Genomic DNA, 27,500 nt, shown 5'->3' with positions numbered 1-27,500 from the left:
AGAGGTCCAGTCCCTAAACAGTGTCTCAGTACCTGTGGTGATGAGGTATACCAGAGGTCCAGTCTCTAAACAGTGTCTCAGTACCTGTGGTGATGAGGTATGCCAGAGGTCCAGTCTTTAAACAGTGTCTCAGTACCTGTGGAGATGAGGTATGCCAGAGGTCCAGACAGTCTTTAAACAGTGTCTCAGTACCTGTGGTGATGAGATATACCAGAGGTCCAGTCTCTAAACAGTTTTTCAGTACCTGTGGTGATGAGGTATGCCAGAGGTCCAGTCCCTAAACAGTGTCTCAGTACCTGTGGTGATGAGATATACCAGAGTTCCAGTCTCTAAACAGTTTTTCAGTACCTGTGGTGATGAGGTATGCCAGAGGTCCAGTCTTTAAACAGTGTCTCAGTACCTGTGGTGATGAGATATACCAGAGGTCCAGTCTCTAAACAGTGTCTCAGTACCTGTGGTGATGAGATATACCAGAGGTCCAGTCTCTAAACAGTTTTTCAGTACCTGTGGTGATGAGGTATACCAGAGGTCCAGTCTCTAAACAGTGTCTCAGTACCTGTGGTGATGAGATATACCAGAGGTCCAGTCTCTAAACAGTTTTTCAGTACCTGTGGTGATGAGGTATACCAGAGGTCCAGTCTCTAAACAGTTTTTCAGTACCTGTGGTGATGAGGTATACCAGAGGTCCAGTCTCTAAACAGTGTCTCAGTACCTGTGGTGATGAGATATACCAGAGGTCCAGTCTCTAAACAGTTTTTCAGTACCTGTGGTGATGAGGTATACCAGAGGTCCAGTCTCTAAACAGTGTCTCAGTACCTGTGGTGATGAGATATACCAGAGGTCCAGTCTCTAAACAGTGTCTCAGTACCTGTGGTGATGAGGTATACCAGAGGTCCAGACAGTCTTTAAACAGTGTCTCAGTACCTGTGGTGATGAGGTATACCAGAGGTCCAGTCCCTAAACAGTGTCTCAGTACCTGTGGTGATGAGGTATACCAGAGGTCCAGTCTCTAAACAGTGTCTCAGTACCTGTGGATATGAGGTATGCCAGAGGTATAGTCTTTAAACAGTGTCTCAGTACCTGTGGAGATGAGGTATACCAGAGGTCCAGTCTCTAAACAGTGTCTCAGTACCTGTGGTGATGAGATATACCAGAGGTCCAGTCTCTAAACAGTTTTTCAGTACCTGTGGTGATGAGGTATGCCAGAGGTCCAGTCCCTAAACAGTGTCTCAGTACCTGTGGTGATGAGATATACCAGAGTTCCAGTCTCTAAACAGTTTTTCAGTACCTGTGGTGATGAGGTATGCCAGAGGTCCAGTCCCTAAACAGTGTCTCAGTACCTGTGGTGATGAGGTATACCAGAGGTCCAGTCTCTAAACAGTGTCTCAGTACCTGTGGTGATGAGGTATGCCAGAGGTCCAGTCTTTAAACAGTGTCTCAGTACCTGTGGTGATGAGGTATGCCAGAGGTCCAGTCCCTAAACAGTGTCTCAGTACCTGTGGTGATGAGGTATGCCAGAGGTCCAGACGGAGCCTTTAAACAGTGTTTCAGAGGGGCGGTCCGGAAGGGGGTGGAGTTAGAATCTATCACTGTGATGTCATTACACCTCGTCTCCTCACCCATAGTGCACTGGTCGTTCGCCACACCCACAGCCTGGGGGGAGGGGTCAGAGTTAATAGTTTTCCTGTGGTCCAAAAGACAATATATTTCCTATATAGTGCACTACTTTTGACCAGAGCCCAGTGTAGATAGTGCACTACTTTTGACCAGAGCCCAGTAAGAGGAATATGGTCCCATTTGGGACGAAGCCACTGTCTTAAGGTCCGCTTGGTAAACAGTCCTACACCTGGTGCTGATCAACATTTTAATGTATCTGTTTGGTTCTGAACGGTTAATTCATGTTCTGAATAGGTTCTGTATAGTTGGTTCTGCTACTCCCTGTAAATGACTGAATAATACTTTAAACCTGTTAAACAACTGAATCAGAGCTGAGTAACTGAATCAGAGCTGAGTAACTGAATCAGAGCTGAGTAACTGAATCAGAGCTGAGTAACTGAATCAGAGCTGAGTAACTGAATCAGAGCTGAGTAACTGAATCAGAGCTGAGTAACTGAATCAGAGCTGAGTAACTGAATCAGAGCTGAGTAACTGAATCAGAGCTGAGTAACTGAATCAGAGCTGAGTAACTGAATCAGAGCTGAGTAACTGGATCAGAGCTGAGTAACTGAATCAGAGCTGAGTAACTGAATAAGAGCTGAGTAACTGAATCAGAGCTGAGTAACTGAATCAGAGCTGAGTAACTGAATCAGAGCTGAGTAACTGAATCAGAGCTGAGTAACTGAATCAGAGCTGAGTAACCAAATCAGAGCTGAGTAACCGAATCAAAGCTGAGTAACTGAATCAGAGCTGAGTAACTGAATCAGAGCTGAGTAACTGAATCAGAGCTGAGTAACTGAATCAGAGCTGAGTAACTGAATCAGAGCTGAGTAACCGAATCAGAGCTGAGTAACTGGATCAGAGCTGAGTAACTGAATCAGAGCTGAGTAACTGAATCAGAGCTGAGTAACCGAATCAGAGCTGAGTAACTGAATCAGAGCTGAGTAACTGGATCAGAGCTGAGTAACTGGATCAGAGCTGAGTAACTGGATCAGAGCTGAGTAACCGGATCAGAGCTGAGTAACTGAATCAGAGCTGAGTAACTGAATCAGAGCTGAGTAACCGAATCAGAGCTGAGTAACTGAATCAGAGCTGAGTAACTGAATCAGAGCTGAGTAACTGAATCAGAGCTGAGTAACTGAATCAGAGCTGAGTAACTGAATCAGAGCTGAGTAACCGAATCAGAGCTGAGTAACTGGATCAGAGCTGAGTAACTGGATCAGAGCTGAGTAACTGGATCAGAGCTGAGTAACCGGATCAGAGCTGAGTAACTGGATCAGAGCTGGGTAACCGAATCAGAGCTGAGTAACCGGATCAGAGCTGAGTAACTGGATCAGAGCTGAGTAACTGAATCAGAGCTGAGTAACTGAATCAGAGCTGAGTAACCGAATCAGAGCTGAGTAACTGGATCAGAGCTGAGTAACCGGATCAGAGCTGAGTAACTGAATCAGAGTAACTCCCTGTATATAACTGAATCAGAGTTACTCCCTGTATATAACTGAATCAGAGTTACTCCCTGTATATAACTGAATCAGAGTTACTCCCTGTATATAACTGAATCAGAGTTACTCCCTGTATATAACTGAATCAGAGTTACTCCCTGTATATAACTGAATCAGAGTTACTCCCTGTATATAACTGAATCAGAGTTACTCCCTGTATATAACTGAATCAGAGTTACTCCCTGTATATAACTGAATCAGAGTTACTCCCTGTATATAACTGAATCAGAGCTGAGTAACTCCCTGTATATAACTGAATCAGAGTAACTCCCTGTATATAACTGAATCAGAGTAACTCCCTGTATATAACTGAATCAGAGTAACTCCCTGTATATAACTGAATCAGAGCTGAGTAACTCCCTGTATATAACTGAATCAGAGCTGAGTAACTCCCTGTATATAACTGAATCAGAGTAACTCCCTGTATATAACTGAATCAGAGTTACTCCCTGTATATAACTGAATCAGAGTAACTCCCTGTATATAACTGAATCAGAGTAACTCCCTGTATATAACTGAATCAGAGCTGAGTAACTCCCTGAATATAACTGAATCAGAGTACCTCCCTGTATATAACTGAATCAGAGTAACTCCCTGTATATAACTGAATCAGAGTAACTCCCTTTATATAACTGAATCAGAGTAACTCCCTGTATATAACTGAATCAGAGTAACTCCCTGTATATAACTGAATCAGAGTAACTCCCTGTATATAACTGAATCAGAGCTGAGTAACTCCCTGTATATAACTGAATCAGAGCTGAGTAACTCCCTGTATATAACTGAATCAGAGTAACTCCCTGTATATAACTGAATCAGAGTTACTCCCTGTATATAACTGAATCAGAGTAACTCCCTGTATATAACTGAATCAGAGTAACTCCCTGTATATAACTGAATCAGAGTAACTCCCTGTATATAACTGAATCAGAGTAACTCCCTGTATATAACTGAATCAGAGCTGAGTAACTCCCTGTATATAACTGAATCAGAGTAACTCCCTGTATATAACTGAATCAGAGTAACTCCCTGTATATAACTGAATCAGAGTAACTCCCTGTATATAACTGAATCAGAGTAACTCCCTGTATATAACTGAATCAGAGCTGAGTAACTCCCTGTATATAACTGAATCAGAGCTGAGTAACTCCCTGTATATAACTGAATCAGAGTAACTCCCTGTATATAACTGAATCAGAGTTACTCCCTGTATATAACTGAATCAGAGTAACTCCCTGTATATAACTGACTCAGAGTTACTCCCTGTATATAACTGAATCAGAGTTACTCCCTGTATATAACTGAATCAGAGTACCTCCCTGTATATAACTGAATCAGAGTTACTCCCTGTATATAACTGAATCAGAGTAACTCCCTGTATATAACTGAATCAGAGTTACTCCCTGTATATAACTGAATCAGAGTAACTCCCTGTATATAACTGAATCAGAGTTACTCCCTGTATATAACTGAATCAGAGTAACTCCCTGTATATAACTGAATCAGAGTTACTCCCTGTATATAACTGAATCAGAGTTACTCCCTGTATATAACTGACTCAGAGTAACTCCCTGTATATAACTGAATCAGAGTAACTCCCTGTATATAACTGAATCAGAGTAACTCCCTGTATATAACTGAATCAGAGTAACTCCCTGTATATAACTGAATCAGAGCTGAGTAACTCCCTGAATATAACTGAATCAGAGTACCTCCCTGTATATAACTGAATCAGAGTAACTCCCTGTATATAACTGAATCAGAGTAACTCCCTGTATATAACTGAATCAGAGTAACTCCCTGTATATAACTGAATCAGAGTAACTCCCTGTATATAACTGAATCAGAGTTACTCCCTGTATATAACTGAATCAGAGTAACTCCCTTTATATAACTGAATCAGAGTAACTCCCTGTATATAACTGAATCAGAGTAACTCCCTGTATATAACTGAATCAGAGTACCTCCCTGTATATAACTGAATCAGAGTAACTCCCTGTATATAACTGAATCAGAGTAACTCCCTTTATATAACTGAATCAGAGTAACTCCCTGTATATAACTGAATCAGATAACTCCCTGTATATAACTGAATCAGAGTAACTCCCTGTATATAACTGAATCAGAGCTGAGTAACTCGCTGTATATAACTGAATCAGAGCTGAGTAACTCCCTGAATATAACTGAATCAGAGTACCTCCCTGTATATAACTGAATCAGAGTAACTCCCTGTATATAACTGAATCAGAGTTACTCCCTGTATATAACTGAATCAGAGTAACTCCCTGTATATAACTGAATCAGAGTAACTCCCTGTATATAACTGAATCAGAGCTGAGTAACTCCCTGAATATAACTGAATCAGAGTACCTCCCTGTATATAACTGAATCAGAGTAACTCCCTGTATATAACTGAATCAGAGTAACTCCCTTTATATAACTGAATCAGAGTAACTCCCTGTATATAACTGAATCAGAGTAACTCCCTGTATATAACTGAATCAGAGTAACTCCCTGTATATAACTGAATCAGAGCTGAGTAACTCCCTGTATATAACTGAATCAGAGCTGAGTAACTCCCTGTATATAACTGAATCAGAGTAACTCCCTGTATATAACTGAATCAGAGTTACTCCCTGTATATAACTGAATCAGAGTAACTCCCTGTATATAACTGAATCAGAGTAACTCCCTGTATATAACTGAATCAGAGTAACTCCCTGTATATAACTGAATCAGAGTAACTCCCTGTATATAACTGAATCAGAGCTGAGTAACTCCCTGTATATAACTGAATCAGAGTAACTCCCTGTATATAACTGAATCAGAGTAACTCCCTGTATATAACTGAATCAGAGTAACTCCCTGTATATAACTGAATCAGAGTAACTCCCTGTATATAACTGAATCAGAGCTGAGTAACTCCCTGTATATAACTGAATCAGAGCTGAGTAACTCCCTGTATATAACTGAATCAGAGTAACTCCCTGTATATAACTGAATCAGAGTTACTCCCTGTATATAACTGAATCAGAGTAACTCCCTGTATATAACTGACTCAGAGTTACTCCCTGTATATAACTGAATCAGAGTTACTCCCTGTATATAACTGAATCAGAGTACCTCCCTGTATATAACTGAATCAGAGTTACTCCCTGTATATAACTGAATCAGAGTAACTCCCTGTATATAACTGAATCAGAGTTACTCCCTGTATATAACTGAATCAGAGTAACTCCCTGTATATAACTGAATCAGAGTTACTCCCTGTATATAACTGAATCAGAGTAACTCCCTGTATATAACTGAATCAGAGTTACTCCCTGTATATAACTGAATCAGAGTTACTCCCTGTATATAACTGACTCAGAGTAACTCCCTGTATATAACTGAATCAGAGTAACTCCCTGTATATAACTGAATCAGAGTAACTCCCTGTATATAACTGAATCAGAGTAACTCCCTGTATATAACTGAATCAGAGCTGAGTAACTCCCTGAATATAACTGAATCAGAGTACCTCCCTGTATATAACTGAATCAGAGTAACTCCCTGTATATAACTGAATCAGAGTAACTCCCTGTATATAACTGAATCAGAGTAACTCCCTGTATATAACTGAATCAGAGTAACTCCCTGTATATAACTGAATCAGAGTTACTCCCTGTATATAACTGAATCAGAGTAACTCCCTTTATATAACTGAATCAGAGTAACTCCCTGTATATAACTGAATCAGAGTAACTCCCTGTATATAACTGAATCAGAGTTACTCCCTGTATATAACTGAATCAGAGTAACTCCCTGTATATAACTGAATCAGAGTTACTCCCTGTATATAACTGAATCAGAGTAACTCCCTGTATATAACTGAATCAGAGTTACTCCCTGTATATAACTGAATCAGAGTTACTCCCTGTATATAACTGAATCAGAGTTACCACCTGTATATAACTGAATCAGAGTTACTCCCTGTATATAACTGAATCAGAGTAACTCCCTGTATATAACTGAATCAGAGTTACCACCTGTATATAACTGAATCAGAGTTACTCCCTGTATATAACTGAATCAGAGTAACTCCCTGTATATAACTGAATCAGAGTTACTCCCTGTATATAACTGAATCAGAGTAACTCCCTGTTTATAACTGAATCAGAGTTACCACCTGTATATAACTGAATCAGAGTAACTCCCTGTATATAACTGAATCAGAGCTGAGTAACTCCCTGAATATAACTGAATCAGAGTACCTCCCTGTATATAACTGAATCAGAGTAACTCCCTGTATATAACTGAATCAGAGTAACTCCCTGTATATAACTGAATCAGAGTTACCACCTGTATATAACTGAATCAGAGTTACTCCCTGTATATAACTGAATCAGAGTAACTCCCTGTATATAACTGAATCAGAGTTACCACCTGTATATAACTGAATCAGAGTTACTCCCTGTATATAACTGAATCAGAGTAACTCCCTGTATATAACTGAATCAGAGTTACTCCCTGTATATAACTGAATCAGAGTTACCACCTGTATATAACTGAATCAGAGTTACTCCCTGTATATAACTGAATCAGAGTAACTCCCTGTATATAACTGAATCAGAGTAACTCCCTGTATATAACTGAATCAGAGTAACTCCCTGTATATAACTGAATCAGAGTTACTCCCTGTATATAACTGAATCAGAGTAACTCCCTGTATATAACTGAATCAGAGTAACTCCCTGTATATAACTGAATCAGAGTAACTCCCTGTATATAACTGAATCAGAGTAACTCCCTGTATATAACTGAATCAGAGCTGAGTAACTCCCTGTATATAACTGAATCAGAGTTACTCCCTGTATATAACTGAATCAGAGTAACTCCCTGTATATAACTGAATCAGAGTACCTCCCTGTATATAACTGAATCAGAGTAACTCCCTGTATATAACTGAATCAGAGTTACTCCCTGTATATAACTGAATCAGAGTAACTCCCTGTATATAACTGAATCAGAGTAACTCCCTGTATATAACTGAATCAGAGTAACTCCCTGTATATAACTGAATCAGAGTAACTCCCTGTATATAACTGAATCAGAGTAACTCCCTGTATATAACTGAATCAGAGTAACTCCCTGTATATAACTGAATCAGAGTAACTCCCTGTATATAACTGAATCAGAGTAACTCCCTGTATATAACTGAATCAGAGTAACTCCCTTTATATAACTGAATCAGAGTAACTCCCTGTATATAACTGAATCAGAGTAACTCCCTTTATATAACTGAATCAGAGTAACTCCCTGTCTATAACTGACTCAGAGTAACTCCCTGTATATAACTGAATCAGAGTTACTCCCTGTATATAACTGAATCAGAGTAACTCCCTGTATATAACTGAATCAGAGTAACTCCCTGTATATAACTGAATCAGAGTAACTCCCTGTATATAACTGAATCAGAGTAACTCCCTGTATATAACTGAATCAGAGTTACTCCCTGTATATAACTGAATCAGAGTAACTCCCTGTATATACCTGAATCAGAGTTACTCCCTGTATATAACTGAATCAGAGTACCTCCCTGTATATAACTGAATCAGAGTTACTCCCTGTATATAACTGAATCAGAGTAACTCCCTGTATATAACTGAATCAGAGTAACTCCCTGTATATAACTGAATCAGAGTAACCACCTGTATATAACTGAATCAGAGCTGAGTAACTCCCTGTATATAACTGAATCAGAGTAACTCCCTGTATATAACTGAATCAGAGTAACTCCCTGTATATAACTGAATCAGAGTTACTCCCTGTATATAACTGAATCAGAGTAACTCCCTGTATATAACTGAATCAGAGTAACTCCCTGTATATAACTGAATCAGAGTTACTCCCTGTATATAACTGAATCAGAGTAACTCCCTGTATATAACTGAATCAGAGTAACTCCCTGTATATAACTGAATCAGAGCTGAGTAACTCCCTGTATATAACTGACTCAGAGTAACTCCCTGTATATAACTGAATCAGAGTTACTCCCTGTATATAACTGAATCAGAGTAACTCCCTGTATATAACTGAATCAGAGTAACTCCCTGTATATAACTGAATCAGAGTTACTCCCTGTATATAACTGAATCAGAGTAACTCCCTGTATATAACTGAATCAGAATTACTCCCTGTATATAACTGAATCAGAGTTACTCCCTGTATATAACTGAATCAGAGTAACTCCCTGTATATAACTGAATCAGAGTAACTCCCTGTATATAACTGAATCAGAGTAACTCCCTGTATATAACTGAATCAGAGTTACTCCCTGTATATAACTGAATCAGAGTAACTCCCTGTATATAACTGAATCAGAGTTACTCCCTGTATATAACTGAATCAGAGTTACTCCCTGTATATAACTGAATCAGAGTAACTCCCTGTATATAACTGAATCAGAGTAACTCCCTGTATATAACTGAATCAGAGTAACTCCCTGTATATAACTGACTCAGAGTAACTCCCTGTATATAACTGAATCAGAGTAACTCCCTGTATATAACTGAATCAGAGTTACTCCCTGTATATAACTGAATCAGAGTAACTCCCTGTATATAACTGAACCAGAGTAACTCCCTGTATATAACTGAATCAGAGTAACTCCCTGTATATAACTGAATCAGAGTAACTCCCTGTATATAACTGAATCAGAGTTACTCCCTGTATATAACTGAATCAGAGTAACTCCCTGTATATAACTGAATCAGAGTAACTCCCTGTATATAACTGAATCAGAGTAACTCCCTGTATATAACTGAATCAGAGTTACTCCCTGTATATAACTGAATCAGAGTAACTCCCTGTATATAACTGAATCAGAGTAACTCCCTGTATATAACTGAATCAGAGTAACTCCCTGTATATAACTGAATCAGAGCTGAGTAACTCCCTGAATATAACTGAATCAGAGTACCTCCCTGTATATAACTGAATCAGAGTAACTCCCTGTATATAACTGAATCAGAGTTACTCCCTGTATATAACTGAATCAGAGTAACTCCCTGTATATAACTGAATCAGAGTTACTCCCTGTATATAACTGAATCAGAGTAACTCCCTGTATATAACTGAATCAGAGTAACTCCCTGTATATAACTGAATCAGAGTAACTCCCTGTATATAACTGAATCAGAGTAACTCCCTGTATATAACTGAATCAGAGTAACTCCCTTTATATAACTGAATCAGAGTAACTCCCTGTATATAACTGAATCAGAGTAACTCCCTTTATATAACTGAATCAGAGTAACTCCCTGTCTATAACTGACTCAGAGTAACTCCCTGTATATAACTGAATCAGAGTTACTCCCTGTATATAACTGAATCAGAGTAACTCCCTGTATATAACTGAATCAGAGTAACTCCCTGTATATAACTGAATCAGAGTAACTCCCTGTATATAACTGAATCAGAGTAACTCCCTGTATATAACTGAATCAGAGTTACTCCCTGTATATAACTGAATCAGAGTAACTCCCTGTATATAACTGAATCAGAGTTACTCCCTGTATATAACTGAATCAGAGTACCTCCCTGTATATAACTGAATCTGAGTTACTCCCTGTATATAACTGAATCAGAGTAACTCCCTGTATATAACTGAATCAGAGTAACTCCCTGTATATAACTGAATCAGAGTAACCACCTGTATATAACTGAATCAGAGCTGAGTAACTCCCTGTATATAACTGAATCAGAGTAACTCCCTGTATATAACTGAATCAGAGTAACTCCCTGTATATAACTGAATCAGAGTTACTCCCTGTATATAACTGAATCAGAGTAACTCCCTGTATATAACTGAATCAGAGTAACTCCCTGTATATAACTGAATCAGAGTTACTCCCTGTATATAACTGAATCAGAGTAACTCCCTGTATATAACTGAATCAGAGTAACTCCCTGTATATAACTGAATCAGAGCTGAGTAACTCCCTGTATATAACTGACTCAGAGTAACTCCCTGTATATAACTGAATCAGAGTTACTCCCTGTATATAACTGAATCAGAGTAACTCCCTGTATATAACTGAATCAGAGTAACTCCCTGTATATAACTGAATCAGAGTTACTCCCTGTATATAACTGAATCAGAGTAACTCCCTGTATATAACTGAATCAGAATTACTCCCTGTATATAACTGAATCAGAGTTACTCCCTGTATATAACTGAATCAGAGTAACTCCCTGTATATAACTGAATCAGAGTAACTCCCTGTATATAACTGAATCAGAGTAACTCCCTGTATATAACTGAATCAGAGTTACTCCCTGTATATAACTGAATCAGAGTAACTCCCTGTATATAACTGAATCAGAGTTACTCCCTGTATATAACTGAATCAGAGTTACTCCCTGTATATAACTGAATCAGAGTAACTCCCTGTATATAACTGAATCAGAGTAACTCCCTGTATATAACTGAATCAGAGTAACTCCCTGTATATAACTGACTCAGAGTAACTCCCTGTATATAACTGAATCAGAGTAACTCCCTGTATATAACTGAATCAGAGTTACTCCCTGTATATAACTGAATCAGAGTAACTCCCTGTATATAACTGAACCAGAGTAACTCCCTGTATATAACTGAATCAGAGTAACTCCCTGTATATAACTGAATCAGAGTAACTCCCTGTATATAACTGAATCAGAGTTACTCCCTGTATATAACTGAATCAGAGTAACTCCCTGTATATAACTGAATCAGAGTAACTCCCTGTATATAACTGAATCAGAGTAACTCCCTGTATATAACTGAATCAGAGTAACTCCCTGTATATAACTGAATCAGAGTTACTCCCTGTATATAACTGAATCAGAGTAACTCCCTGTATATAACTGAATCAGAGTTACTCCCTGTATATAACTGAATCAGAGTAACTCCCTGTATATAACTGAATCAGAGTAACTCCCTGTATATAACTGAATCAGAGTAACTCCCTGTATATAACTGAATCAGAGTAACTCCCTGTATATAACTGAATCAGAGTTACTCCCTGTATATAACTGAATCAGAGTAACTCCCTGTATATAACTGAATCAGAGTTACTCCCTGTATATAACTGAATCAGAGTACCTCCCTGTATATAACTGAATCAGAGTTACTCCCTGTATATAACTGAATCAGAGTTACTCCCTGTATATAACTGAATCAGAGTAACTCCCTGTATATAACTGAATCAGAGTTACTCCCTGTATATAACTGAATCAGAGTTACTCCCTGTATATAACTGAATCAGAGTAACTCCCTGTATATAACTGAATCAGAGTAACTCCCTGTATATAACTGAATCAGAGTAACTCCCTGTATATAACTGACTCAGAGTAACTCCCTGTATATAACTGAATCAGAGTAACTCCCTGTATATAACTGAATCAGAGTTACTCCCTGTATATAACTGAATCAGAGTAACTCCCTGTATATAACTGAACCAGAGTAACTCCCTGTATATAACTGAATCAGAGTAACTCCCTGTATATAACTGAATCAGAGTAACTCCCTGTATATAACTGAATCAGAGTTACTCCCTGTATATAACTGAATCAGAGTAACTCCCTGTATATAACTGAATCAGAGTAACTCCCTGTATATAACTGAATCAGAGTAACTCCCTGTATATAACTGAATCAGAGTAACTCCCTGTATATAACTGAATCAGAGTTACTCCCTGTATATAACTGAATCAGAGTAACTCCCTGTATATAACTGAATCAGAGTTACTCCCTGTATATAACTGAATCAGAGTAACTCCCTGTATATAACTGAATCAGAGTAACTCCCTGTATATAACTGAATCAGAGTAACTCCCTGTATATAACTGAATCAGAGTAACTCCCTGTATATAACTGAATCAGAGTTACTCCCTGTATATAACTGAATCAGAGTAACTCCCTGTATATAACTGAATCAGAGTTACTCCCTGTATATAACTGAATCAGAGTACCTCCCTGTATATAACTGAATCAGAGTTACTCCCTGTATATAACTGAATCAGAGTAACTCCCTGTATATAACTGAATCAGAGTAACTCCCTGTATATAACTGAATCAGAGTAACCACCTGTATATAACTGAATCAGAGCTGAGTAACTCCCTGTATATAACTGAATCAGAGTAACTCCCTGTATATAACTGAATCAGAGTAACTCCCTGTATATAACTGAATCAGAGTTACTCCCTGTATATAACTGAATCAGAGTAACTCCCTGTATATAACTGAATCAGAGTAACTCCCTGTATATAACTGAATCAGAGTTACTCCCTGTATATAACTGAATCAGAGTAACTCCCTGTATATAACTGAATCAGAGTAACTCCCTGTATATAACTGAATCAGAGCTGAGTAACTCCCTGTATATAACTGACTCAGAGTAACTCCCTGTATATAACTGAATCAGAGTTACTCCCTGTATATAACTGAATCAGAGTAACTCCCTGTATATAACTGAATCAGAGTAACTCCCTGTATATAACTGAATCAGAGTTACTCCCTGTATATAACTGAATCAGAGTAACTCCCTGTATATAACTGAATCAGAATTACTCCCTGTATATAACTGAATCAGAGTTACTCCCTGTATATAACTGAATCAGAGTAACTCCCTGTATATAACTGAATCAGAGTAACTCCCTGTATATAACTGAATCAGAGTAACTCCCTGTATATAACTGAATCAGAGTTACTCCCTGTATATAACTGAATCAGAGTAACTCCCTGTATATAACTGAATCAGAGTTACTCCCTGTATATAACTGAATCAGAGTTACTCCCTGTATATAACTGAATCAGAGTAACTCCCTGTATATAACTGAATCAGAGTAACTCCCTGTATATAACTGAATCAGAGTAACTCCCTGTATATAACTGACTCAGAGTAACTCCCTGTATATAACTGAATCAGAGTAACTCCCTGTATATAACTGAATCAGAGTTACTCCCTGTATATAACTGAATCAGAGTAACTCCCTGTATATAACTGAACCAGAGTAACTCCCTGTATATAACTGAATCAGAGTAACTCCCTGTATATAACTGAATCAGAGTAACTCCCTGTATATAACTGAATCAGAGTTACTCCCTGTATATAACTGAATCAGAGTAACTCCCTGTATATAACTGAATCAGAGTAACTCCCTGTATATAACTGAATCAGAGTAACTCCCTGTATATAACTGAATCAGAGTAACTCCCTGTATATAACTGAATCAGAGTTACTCCCTGTATATAACTGAATCAGAGTAACTCCCTGTATATAACTGAATCAGAGTAACTCCCTGTATATAACTGAATCAGAGTAACTCCCTGTATATAACTGAATCAGAGCTGAGTAACTCCCTGAATATAACTGAATCAGAGTACCTCCCTGTATATAACTGAATCAGAGTAACTCCCTGTATATAACTGAATCAGAGTTACTCCCTGTATATAACTGAATCAGAGTAACTCCCTGTATATAACTGAATCAGAGTTACTCCCTGTATATAACTGAATCAGAGTAACTCCCTGTATATAACTGAATCAGAGTTACTCCCTGTATATAACTGAATCAGAGTTACTCCCTGTATATAACTGAATCAGAGTAACTCCCTGTATATAACTGAATCAGAGTAACTCCCTGTATATAACTGAATCAGAGTAACTGCCTGTATATAACTGACTCAGAGTAACTCCCTGTATATAACTGAATCAGAGTAACTCCCTGTATATAACTGAATCAGAGTTACTCCCTGTATATAACTGAATCAGAGTAACTCCCTGTATATAACTGAATCAGAGTAACTCCCTGTATATAACTGAATCAGAGTAACTCCCTGTATATAACTGAATCAGAGTAACTCCCTGTATATAACTGAATCAGAGTTACTCCCTGTATATAACTGAATCAGAGTAACTCCCTGTATATAACTGAATCAGAGTAACTCCCTGTATATAACTGAATCAGAGTAACTCCCTGTATATAACTGAATCAGAGTTACTCCCTGTATATAACTGAATCAGAGTTACTCCCTGTATATAACTGAATCAGAGTTACTCCCTGTATATAACTGAATCAGAGTAACTCCCTGAATATAACTGAATCAGAGTAACTCCCTGTATATAACTGAATCAGAGTAACTCCCTGTATATAACTGAATCAGAGTTACTCCCTGTATATAACTGAATCAGAGTAACTCCCTGTATATAACTGAATCAGAGTAACTCCCTGTATATAACTGAATCAGAGTTACTCACTGTATATAACTGAATCAGAGTAACTCCCTGTATATAACTGAATCAGAGTAACTCCCTGTATATAACTGAATCAGAGTAACTCCCTGTATATAACTGAATCAGAGTAACTCCCTGTATATAACTGAATCAGAGTAACTCCCTGTATATAACTGAATCAGAGTAACTCCCTGTATATAACTGAATCAGAGTAACTCCCTGTATATAACTGAATCAGAGCTGAGTAACTCCCTGTATATAACTGAATCAGAGTAACTCCCTGTATATAACTGAATCAGAGTAACTCCCTGTATATAACTGACTCAGAGCTGAGTAACTCCCTGTCTATAACTGAATCAGAGCTGAGTAACTCCCTGTATATAACTGAATCAGAGCTGAGTAACTCCCTGTCTATAACTGAATCAGAGCTGAGTAACTCCCTGTCTATAACTGAATCAGAGTAACTCCCTGAACATAACTGAATCAGAGTAACTCCCTGTATATGCCCATATATGACAGTGACGGCTAGGTCCTCTGCTACAGTGGTTTTTAAACCTCCTCAGGGACCCCAGACGTTTCAAAATGTTGTTTTAGGCCTCAACCACTTCCTCTATTCTATATTATTAGCTGACAAGTTGAATCATGGCAATAATTCAAGGTCTTGTACTCAAACAGACAGACAGACAGACAGACAGACAGACAGACAGACAGACAGACAGACAGTATAGATAAACAGACAGACAGACAGACAGACAGACAGACAGACAGACAGACAGACAGACAGACAGACAGACAGACAGACAGACAGACAGTATAGATAAACAGACAGACAGACAGACAGACAGACAGACAGACAGACAGACAGACAGACAGACAGACAGACAGACAGACAGACAGACAGACAGACAGACAGACAGACAGACAGACAGACAGACAGTATAGATAAACAGACAGACAGACAGACAGACAGACAGACAGACAGACAGACAGACAGACAGACAGACAGACAGACAGACAGACAGACAGACAGACATCAGAGAGAGATAGATAGAGAGGATAGAGATGGAGAGGATAGATAGAGAGGATAGAGATGGAGAGGATAGATAGAGAGGATAGAGATGGAGAGGATAGATAGAGAGGATAGAGATGGAGAGGATAGATAGAGAGGATGGAGATGGAGAGGATAGATAGAGAGGATAGAGATGGAGAGGATAGATAGAGAGGATAGATAGAGAGGATAGAGATGGAGAGGATAGATAGAGAGGATAGAGATGGAGAGGATATATAGAGAGGATGGAGATGGAGAGGATAGATAGATGCTACAGAACCTCAGTGTCTTTATGTTGTTCTCCATCCTCCTCCATCCGAGAGTAGCGCTTACTGTCCAATTCCATCTCTGATGCTCACACAGGTGTGATACAATAGACACACTAACCATTTGAGGAGAAATACACACTCACACACGACTGATCTCCCACACTGACAGCCAGAGAGACAATGGAACAACAGAAGTCAATGACTAATATCTCACTCTGGCAGCCAGGGACACAATGGAACAACAGAAGCAGTCTGTGCCTTCTCATACACTGATGAGAGTGACTGCGTGCGTGTGTGTGAGTGTGTGTGTGTGTTAGCCAGTCAGAAAGCCAAATATGTACACATGTCATCCATGTCATTTAGTTTCAACCAGGTGGCCAAAACAATACTGACAATAACACTCTGTTATTATACTGTTGAGCCCTGCCTTGTAACAGTATAATCATCGAATCAGGCGCACACACACACACACACACACACACACACACACACACACACACACACACACACACACACACACACACACACACACACACACACACACACACACACACACACACACACACACACACACACACAGAGAGAGAGAGAGAGGAAGAAAGAAAGACGATAAAGAGAGGGAGAGGTAGAGTTATGGTAAACACAGGTATGTAGAGGTATGGTTAACACATAGAGGTATGGTTAACACAGGTATGTAGAGGTATGATAAACACAGGTATGGTAAACACAGCTTTGTAGAGTTATGGTAAACACAGGTATAGTAAACACAGGTATGTAGAGGTATGGTAAACACAGGTATGTAGAGTTATGGTAAACACAGGTATGGTAAACACAGGTATGTAGAGGTATGGTAAACACAGGCATGGTAAACACAGGTATGTAGAGGTATGGTAAACACAGGTATGTAGAGGTATGGTAAACACAGGTATGTAGAGTCATGGTAAACACAGGTATGGTAAACACAGGTATGTAGAGGTATGGTAAACACAGGTATGGTAAACACAGGTATGTAGAGGTATGGTAAACACAGGTATGTAGAGGTATGGTAAACACAGATATGTAGAGTTATGGTAAACACAGGTATGTAGAGTTATGGTAAACACAGGTATGTAGAGGTATGGTAAACACAGGTATGTAGAGGTATGGTAAACACAGGTATGGTAAACACAGGTATGTAGAGGTATGGTAAACACAGGTATGGTAAACACAGGTATGTAGAGGTATGGTAAACACAGGTATGTAGAGTTATGGTAAACACAGGTATGTAGAGGTATGGTAAACACAGGTATGGTAAACACAGGTATGTAGAGGTATGGTAAACACAGGTATGTAGAGGTATGGCAAACACAGGTATGTAGAGTTATGGTAAACACAGGTATGTAGAGGTATGGTAAACACAGGTATGTAGAGGTATGGTAAACACAGGTATGTAGAGTTATGGTAAACACAGGTATGTAGTGGTATGGCAAACACAGTTATGTGGAGGTATGGTAAACACAGGTATGTAGAGTTATGGTAACACAGGTATGTAGAGGTATGGTAAACACAGGTATGTAGAGGTATGGTAAACACAGGTATGGTAAACACAGGTATGTAGAGGTATGGTAAACACAGGTATGGTAAACACAGGTATGTAGAGGTATGGTAAACACAGGTATGTAGAGTTATGGTAAACACAGGTATGTAGAGGTATGGTAAACACAGGTATGGTAAACACAGGTATGTAGAGGTATGGTAAACACAGGTATGTAGAGGTATGGCAAACACAGGTATGTAGAGTTATGGTAAACACAGGTATGTAGAGGTATGGTAAACACAGGTATGTAGAGGTATGGTAAACACAGGTATGTAGAGTTATGGTAAACACAGGTATGTAGTGGTATGGCAAACACAGTTATGTGGAGGTATGGTAAACACAGGTATGTAGAGTTATGGTAAACACAGGTATGTAGAGGTATGGTAAACACAGGTATGTAGAGGTATGGTAAACACAGGTATGGTAAACACAGGTATGTAGAGGTATGGTAAACACAGGTATGTAGAGTTATGGTAAACACAGGTATGTAGAGGTATGGTAAACACAGGTATGGTAAACACAGGTATGTAGAGGTATGGTAAACACAGGTATGTAGAGGTATGGCAAACACAGGTATGTAGAGTTATGGTAAACACAGGTATGTAGAGGTATGGTAAACACAGGTATGTAGAGGTATGGTAAACACAGGTATGTAGAGTTATGGTAAACACAGGTATGTAGTGGTATGGCAAACACAGTTATGTGGAGGTATGGTAAACACAGGTATGTAGAGTTATGGTAAACACAGGTATGTAGAGGTATGGTAAACACAGGTATGTAGAGGTATGGTAAACACAGGTATGTAGAGTTATGGTAAACACAGGTATGTAGAGTTATGGTAAACACAGGTATGTAGAGGTATCCGAATTTATATATATACAGTGCCTTACAAAAGTATTCACCCCCCCAGGGCGTTTTTCCTATTTTGTTGCATTACAAGCTGTAATTTAAATGGATTTTTATTTGGATTTCATGTAGTGGACATTCACAAAATAGTCCAAATTGGTGAAGTGAAATGAAAAACAATTACTTGTTTCAAAAAATAAATTAAAAAAGAAACGTAAAAGTCGTGCGTGCATGTGTATTCACCCCCTTTGCTATTAAGCCCCTAAATAAAATCTGGTGCAACCAATTACCTTCATAAGTCACGTAATTCGTTAAATAAAGGCCACCTGTCTGCAATCTGAGTGATTGGAGTGTCTGTCCATAGGACCACATTTAGCCTCCCACAGAGCTGGGCTTTACGGAAGAGCAGCCAGAAGAAAGTTAGCAAACACGTTTGGCGTTCGCCAAAAATCGCTCTGTCTGGCGCAAAACCAACACGTCTCATCACCCCGAGAACACCATCCCAGCATCATGCTGTGGGGATGTTTTTTATCGGTAGGGACTGGAAAACTGGTCAGAGTTTAAGGAATGATGGATGGTGCTAAATACAGGGAAATTCTTGAGGGAAACCTGTTTCAGTCTTCCAGAAATTTGAGACTGGACAATGCCCCTAAGCATACTGCTAAAGCAACACTGGAGTGGTTTAAGGGGAAACATAAAAAATGTATTGGAATGGCCTGGTCAAAGCCCAGACCTCAATCCAATTGAGAATCTGTGGTATGACTTAAAGATTGCTGTACACCAGCAGAACCCATTCAACTTGAAGGAGCTGGAGCAGTTTTGCCTTGAAGAATGGGCAAAAAATCCCAGTGGCTAGATGTGCCAAGCTCATAGAGACATACCCCAAGAGACTTGCAGCTGTAATTGTTGCAAAAGGTGGCTCTACAAAGTATTGACTTTGGGGGGGCTGAATAGTTATGCAGCGCTCAAGTTTTTTGTCTTATTTCTTGTTTGTTTCACAATATAAATATTTGGCATCTTCAAAGTGGTAGGCATGTTGTGTAAATCAAATGATTCAAACCCAATTCCAGGTTGTAAGGCGACAAAAAAATACCAAGAGACTTGCAGCTGTAAAATACGGGCCACTGTATACACATTCTGATACCGACTATATATATATATATATATATATATATATATATATATATATATAAACTGGTCTTAAACACATCTAAAACTAAAAAGCATTGTATTTGGTTAAAACATTCTGTAAGACCTAAACGATGTCATAACTTTCATCGATAAGAGACAATACGGGGCTTTACAATACGTCTTCATCGACCTGGCCAAGGCTTTCGACTCTGTCAATCAGCACATTCCTATCGGCAGACTCAATAACCTTGGTTTCTCAAATGACTGCCTCGCCTGGTTCACCAACTACTTCTCAGACAGAGTTCAGTGTGTCAGATCGGAGGGCCTGTTGTCCGGACCTCTCTATGGGGGTACCACACGGTTCAATTCTTGGGCCGACTCTTTTCTCTGCATACATCAATGATGTTGCTCTTGCTGCTGGTGATTCTCTGGTACACCTCTACGCAGACAACACCATTCTGTATACTTCTGGCCCTTCTTTGGACACTGTGTTAACTAACCTCCAGATGAGCTTCAATGCCATACAATTCTCCTTCCGTGGCCTCCAACTGCTCTTCAATGCAAGCAAAACTAAATGCATGCTCTTCAACCGATCGAAGCCCACACCCGCCCGCCCGTCCAGCATCACTACTTTGGACGGTTCTGACTTAGAATATGTGGACAACTACAAATTCCTAGGTGTCTGGTTAGACTGTAAACTCTCCTTCCAGACTCACATTAAGCATCTCCAATCCAAAATTAAATCTAGAATCGGTTTCCTATTTTGCAACAAAGCATCCTTCACTCATGCTGCCAAACATACCCTCGTAAAACTGATCATCCTACCGATTCTTGACTTCGGCGAGCTCATTTACAAAATAGCCTCCAACACGATACTCAGCAAACTAGACGTAGTCTATCACAGTGCCATCTGTTTTTCACCAAAGCCCCATATACTACCCACCACTGCGACCTGTATGCTCTCGTTGGCTGGCCCTCGCCTCATAATCGTCGCCAAACCCACTGGCTCCACGTCACCTATAAGTCTTTGCTAGGTAAAGCCCGGCCTTATCTCAGCTCACTGGTCATTATAGCAGCACCCACCAGTAGCACGCACTCCAGCAGGTATATCTCACTGGTGACCCCCAAAGCCAATTCACTGAATCACTGAAGCTGGAGACTCATACATCCCTCACTAACTTTAAGCAGCTCACAGATCATTGCACCTGTATAAAGCCCATTTGTAAATAGCCCATCTGTAAATAGCCCATCCAACTACCTCATCCCCATATTGTTATTTATTGTTGTTGCTCCTTTTACTGTATGTATTTATTTATCTTGCTCCTTTGTACCCCAGTATCTCATCTTCTGCACATCTACCATTCCAGTATTTAATTGCTATATTGTAATTACTTCGCCACTATGGCCCTATTTATTGCCTTACCTCCCTAATCTTACCTCATTTGCACTCACTGTATATAGACTTTTTCTATTGTATTATTGACTGTATGTTTGTTTATTCCAAATGTAACTCTGTGTTGTTGTTTGTGTTGCACTGCTTTGCTTTATCTTGGCCAGGTCGCAGTTGTAAATGAGAACTTGTTCTCAACTGGCCTACCTGGTTAAAAAAGGTGATATAAATAAATTAAATAAAAATACCTCAACTGGACATGTGCATAAATGACCAAGTTGAGGAAGATAAACTCCTAGGAGGAGTTAGTTAATACGAGTAACATTGGATGGTCAAGTCTCATGGTCAAGTCACATTGACAAAGTTGTGGTGAAGATGGGGAAAGGTATGTCTGCTTTAAAAAAGGTTCTGCAAATTATATATTTGTTTACCCTTTTATATCCTCAATTGGTAGTTACAGTCTTGTCACATCGCTGCAACTCCCCTACGGACTCCTGAGAGGCGAAGGTAGAGAGCCATGCGTCCCCCAAAACACAACCCTGCAAATCTACACTGCTTGCTTAACCAGCCACAGCAATGTGTCAGAGGAAACACCATACAACTGGCGACCGTGTCAGCGTGCATTGTTCCTGGCCCGCCACAGAAGTCGCTAGAGCGCGATGGGACAAGGAGATCCTGGCCGGCCAAACCCTCCCCTAAACCAGGACGACACTGGGCTAATTGTGCGTTGCCTCATGGGAACCCGGTCGCAGCCAGGTTAGAGACACAGCCTGGGATCGAACCCGGATCTGTAGTGACGCCTCAAGCACTGCAGTGCCTAAGACCGCTGCGCAACTCAGGAGGCCAATGTTCTTACGATTTTTACGCAAAGATAAACTATGCTAGTTGTTTGGATCTTGTCCCATCTTGATTACTGTGCGGTAATATGCTCATGTGCAGCAAAGAAAGAACTAGCAAAGCTGTGACTGGCTCATAACAGAGCAGCCCGCCTTGCCTACGTAGAACATCAAGAACATGCCAGTCCTTCCTGTTTGAAACATCAACAACATGCCAGTCCTTCCTGGTTAAAACATCAACAACATGCCAGTCCTTCCTGGTTGAAACATCAACAACATGCCAGTCCTTCCTGGTTGAAACATCAACAATATGCCAGTCCTTCCTGGTTAAAACATCAACAACATACCAGTCCTTCCTGGTTGAGGTTAAAACATCAACAACATGCCAGTCCTTCCTGGTTGAAACATCAACAATATGCCAGTCCTTCCTGGTTGAAACATCAACAACTTGCCAGTCCTTCCTGGTTGAAACATCAACAATATGCCAGTCCTTCCTGGTTGAAACATCAACAACATGCCAGTCCTTCCTGGCTGAGGTTAAAACACCAACAATATGCCAGTCCTTCCTGGTTGAGGTTAAAACATCAACAACATGCCAGTCCTTCCTGGTTAAAACATCAACAACATGCCAGTCCTTCCTGGTTGAGGTTAAAACATCAACAATATGCCAGTCCTTCCTGGTTAAAACATCAACAACATGCCAGTCCTTCCTGGTTGAGGTTAGAACATCAACAACATGCCAGTCCTTCCTGGTTAAAACATCAACAATATGCCAGTCCTTCCTGGTTAAAACATCAACAACATGCCAGTCCTTCCTGGTTGAAACATCAACAATATGCCAGTCCTTCCTGGCTGAGGTTAAAACATCAACATTATGCCAGTCCTTCCTGGTTGAAACATCAACAATATGCCAGTCCTTCCTGGCTGAGGTTAAAACATCAACATTATGCCAGTCCTTCCTGGTTGAAACATCAACAACATGTCAGTCCTTCCTGGTTGAAACATCAACAACATGCCAGTCCTTCCTGGCTGAGGTTAAAACATCAACAACATGTCAGTCCTTCCTGGTTGAGGTTAAAACATCAACAACATGTCAGTCCTTCCTGGTTGAAACATCAACAACATGCCAGTCCTTCCTGGTTGAAACATCAACAACATGTCAGTCCTTCCTGGTTGAAACATCAACAACACGCCAGTCCTTCCTGGTTGAAACATCAACAACATGTCAGTCCTGCCTGGTTGAAACATCAACAACATGCCAGTCCTTCCTGGTTGAAACATCAACAACTTGCCAGTCCTTCCTGGTTGAAACATCAACAATATGCCAGTCCTTCCTGGTTGAAACATCAATAATATGCCAGTCCTTCCTGGTTGAGGATTGACCAGAGTTTCTTCTCTTCTGGTTTTAATCAAATAATATTAATCTCAGACACCAACGCATACCTCACGATACGATATTATCACAATATGTATTGCTATTCTCACAAATCTATACATATTGTGATTTGATACTGGGATTTTATTGTGATTCGCCGTTCCAGACATTTCTCTCCATATGTCTGCTGCAGAGAGACAAGAGAAAATTAGTTTTGATCAGTCATGGAAATGAGTGCTTAAAACAACATGACTTCCTTTTTTCTATTTACAAAGATGGAGAACAAGTTTTGAAGGACAAAAACTGAAGTTTTGGTACAGCCAACTAGAGCAAAAATAATATTGCGATATTGTCAAAATGATACAATATAGTGTCAAAGTAATATCCCAATGGGCCTCCCAAGTGGAGCAGCGGTCTAATGCACCGCATCGCAGTGCTTGAGGCGTCAAAAGAGACCATTGGTTCAAACCCAGGCTGTGTCTCAACCTGTCGTGTCCGGGAGACCCATGAGACGGCGCACAATTGGCCCAGCGTCGGCCGGTTTAGGGGAGGGTTTTGGGGGTTTTGGTTTTTGGGTTTTGGGTTCTGCAAGCTGACTTCGGTTGCCAGGTGGACGGTGTTTCCTCCAGCACATTGGTGCGGCTGGCTTCTCGGTTAAGCAAGCAGTGTGTCAGGGTTGTGTTCGGGGGGATGCATGGCTTTCGACCTTCGCCTCTCCTGAGTCCGTAAGGGAGTTGCAGCGATGGGACAAGACTGTAACTACCAATTGGGAGAAAAGGGGTAAAAAATAAAAATAATAATAATAACAAACGATTTCAATATGTGGCAATATCGTCCACTATTATCCTCGGTAATTTTTCATCCAAGTTGTCAGACCTCTATGTTGATAGACAAACACACACTTTACGGGATTCAAAATTACAATGCTGTCTTTCGTAGTTTGTCCAGATATACACTACCGCTCAAAAGTTTTAGAACACCTACTCATTCAAGGGTTATTCTTCATTTTTAAAATATTTTCTACATTGTAGAATTATAGTGAAGATATCAAAACTATGAAATAACACATATGGAATCATGTAGTAACCAAAAAAGTGTTAAATAAATCAAAATATATTTTACATTTTAGATTCTTCAAATAGCCCCCCTTTGCTTTGATGACAGCTTTGCACAAGCTTGGCATTCTCTCAACCAGCTTCATGAGGTAGTCACCTGGAATGCATTTCAATTATCAGGTGTGCCTTATTAAAAGTTAATTTGTGGAATTTCTTTCCTTCTTAATGCGTTTGAGCCAATCAGTTGTGTTGTGACAAGGTAGGGGTGGTATACAGAAGATAGCCCTATTTGGTAAAAGATCAAGTCCATATTATGTAAATAACAGCTCAAATAAGCAAAGACAAATGACAGTCCATCATTTCTTTAATTCATGAAGGTCAGTCAATACGGAAAATGTAAAGAACTTTGAAAGTTTCTTCAAGTGCAGTCGCAAAAGCATGGACACCATATAGGGTACAGAGTATAATTTGGGACAGAGTTCCTAACATGGACACCATATAGGGTACAGAGTTCCTAACATGGACACCATATAGGGTACAGAGTTCCTAACATGGACACCATATAGGGTACAGAGTATCATTTGGGACAGAGATCCTAACATGGACACCATATAGGGTACAGAGTATCATTTGGGACAGAGTTCCTAACATGGACACCATATAGGGTACAGAGTATCATTTGGGACAGAGTTCCTAACATGGACACCATATAGGGTACAGAGTATCATTTGGGACAGAGTTCCTAACATGGACACCATATAGGGTACAGAGTATCATTTGGGACAGAGTTCCTAACATGGACACCATATAGGGTACAGAGTATCATTTGGGACAGAGTTCCTAACATGGACACCATATAGGGTACAGAGTATCATTTGGGACAGAGTTCCTAACATGGACACCATATACGGTACAGAGTATCATTTGAGACAGAGTTCCTAACATTCTGCAGCGATAAACCATCCCATCTGGTTTAAGTTTAGTGGGATTATCATTTGTTTTTCAACAGGACAATGACCCAAAACACCTCCAGGCTGTGTAAGGGCTATTTGACCAAGATGGAGAGTGATGGAGTGCTGCATCAGATGACCTGGCCTCCACAATCACCCGACCTCAACCCAATTGAGATGGTTTGGGATGAGTTGGACCACAGAGTGAAGGAAATGCAGCCAACAAGTGCTCAGCATATGTGGGTACTCCTTCAAGACCATTGGAAAAGCATTCCAGGTGAAGCTGGTTGAGAAAATGCCAAGAGTGTGGAAAGATGTCATCAAGGCAAAGGATGGCTATTTAAAGAATCTCAAATATTACTACACGATTCCATATGTGTCATAGTTTTGATGTCTTCACTATTCTTCTACAATGTAGAAAATAGTATAAATGTAAAATAAACCCTTGAATGAGAAGGTTTTCTAAAACTTTTGACCGGTAGTGTACATGGATGTTTAGTTTAGTTTAGCATGTCACGTCCTAGTTTTCTAATCTTACAAATGAAAAAATCATTAAAGTAGATGGCAATATCAGTTAGTTTAGTGATGAATGAGCCATCTGATTCAATGAATGATGGAGCTGAGTTTGCCTTTTTGCTCAAAAATTCATTCCAAAGCTTTTTAATATAATTTTTTGTCATTTATCTTCGTTTCAGTGTAGTTTATTTTTGTTTTTATTTAGTTTTGTCACGATTTGTCAACTTGCAGTATGTTTGCTAATCGGTTGTGCAGCCAGACTTATTTGCCATTGCCTTTGTCTCATCCCTCTCAAACATTTTTCAATTCCTCATCATTTCTTCTTCTTCTTTTGATTCAGTTTGGTTTCAGTGAGGACGAACCAGAATGTGTTAGTTGCATTGTTTGTAGTATGTTTTAGTTGTATTTGACGTTTTTAATTTGCGTGACTGTCCTTGTCGATTAGTGAATCAGTGATTTGTTACTTGTGTAATGACTCGCTAGGTGTTGCTGAGAGGAAGTCATCGAGAAGGAATAACAACAGAAGTCCAACACAGCTTAAACCAGACTGGCATATTCATTCAAAATAAGAGGTTCACCAAGCTGGTTCTCAAACATTAACTGATAACAAAACTCTCCCACTCTCCTGAACTGAACCTAGTGTTAGCCTTTAAAGAAAACTAGCTGGGCTGCTACCCAGCTTCACTTGTAGTCTGGTCACTTCTTCCTGTGGAGAACAATGTCCAGGGCTTCAAAAAAATGTCTGTAGAGCTCAGCCTCCGTTGTAGAGCTCAGCCTCCGGTGTAGAGCTCAGCCTCCGGTGTAGCGCGAGCTCAGCCTCCGGTGTAGCGCGAGCTCAGCCTCCGGTGTAGCGCGAGCTCAGCCTCCGGTGTAGCGCGAGCTCAGCCTCCGGTGTAGCGCGAGCTCAGCCTCCGGTGTAGAGCTCAGCCTCCGGTGTAGAGCTCAGCCTCCGGTGTAGCGCGAGCTCAGCCTCCGGTGTAGCGCGAGCTCAGCCTCCGGTGTAGCGCTCAGCCTCCGGTGTCTAGCCAGGAGGTGCCCTGTGCTGAACTAAAGCAGCCCCTTAAATTTCCCCAGGTGCGTTGCAGTCTAAC

General features: G+C 39.9%; 1 protein-coding gene across 2 annotated transcripts in view; it reads right to left on the bottom strand.

The window, feature by feature from the left end:
- LOC110509411 (sodium/hydrogen exchanger 9B2) overlaps positions 1 to 17,040 on the bottom strand; it is a 56,227-nt gene extending 39,187 nt beyond the window's left edge. For both annotated transcript variants that reach the window (XM_090214954.1, XM_090214955.1), the window contains exons 1-2: positions 16,746 to 17,040; positions 1,497 to 1,653 (exon numbers count right to left, since the gene is read on the bottom strand). In XM_090214954.1, the coding sequence (XP_090071080.1) occupies positions 1,497 to 1,653; positions 16,746 to 16,811 (223 nt within the window). In that variant the 5' untranslated portion in view covers positions 16,812 to 17,040. The remainder of the gene's footprint in view (positions 1 to 1,496; positions 1,654 to 16,745) is intronic.
- Between the last annotated feature and the right edge of the window lie 10,460 nt (positions 17,041 to 27,500).

Source organism: Oncorhynchus mykiss, chromosome 21 (genome assembly GCF_057628025.1).
Source record: "Oncorhynchus mykiss isolate SJ-2025 chromosome 21, ASM5762802v1, whole genome shotgun sequence".
NCBI classification, from domain to species: Eukaryota; Metazoa; Chordata; class Actinopteri; order Salmoniformes; family Salmonidae; genus Oncorhynchus; species Oncorhynchus mykiss.
This window is presented reverse-complemented; position numbering and strand designations above follow the sequence as displayed.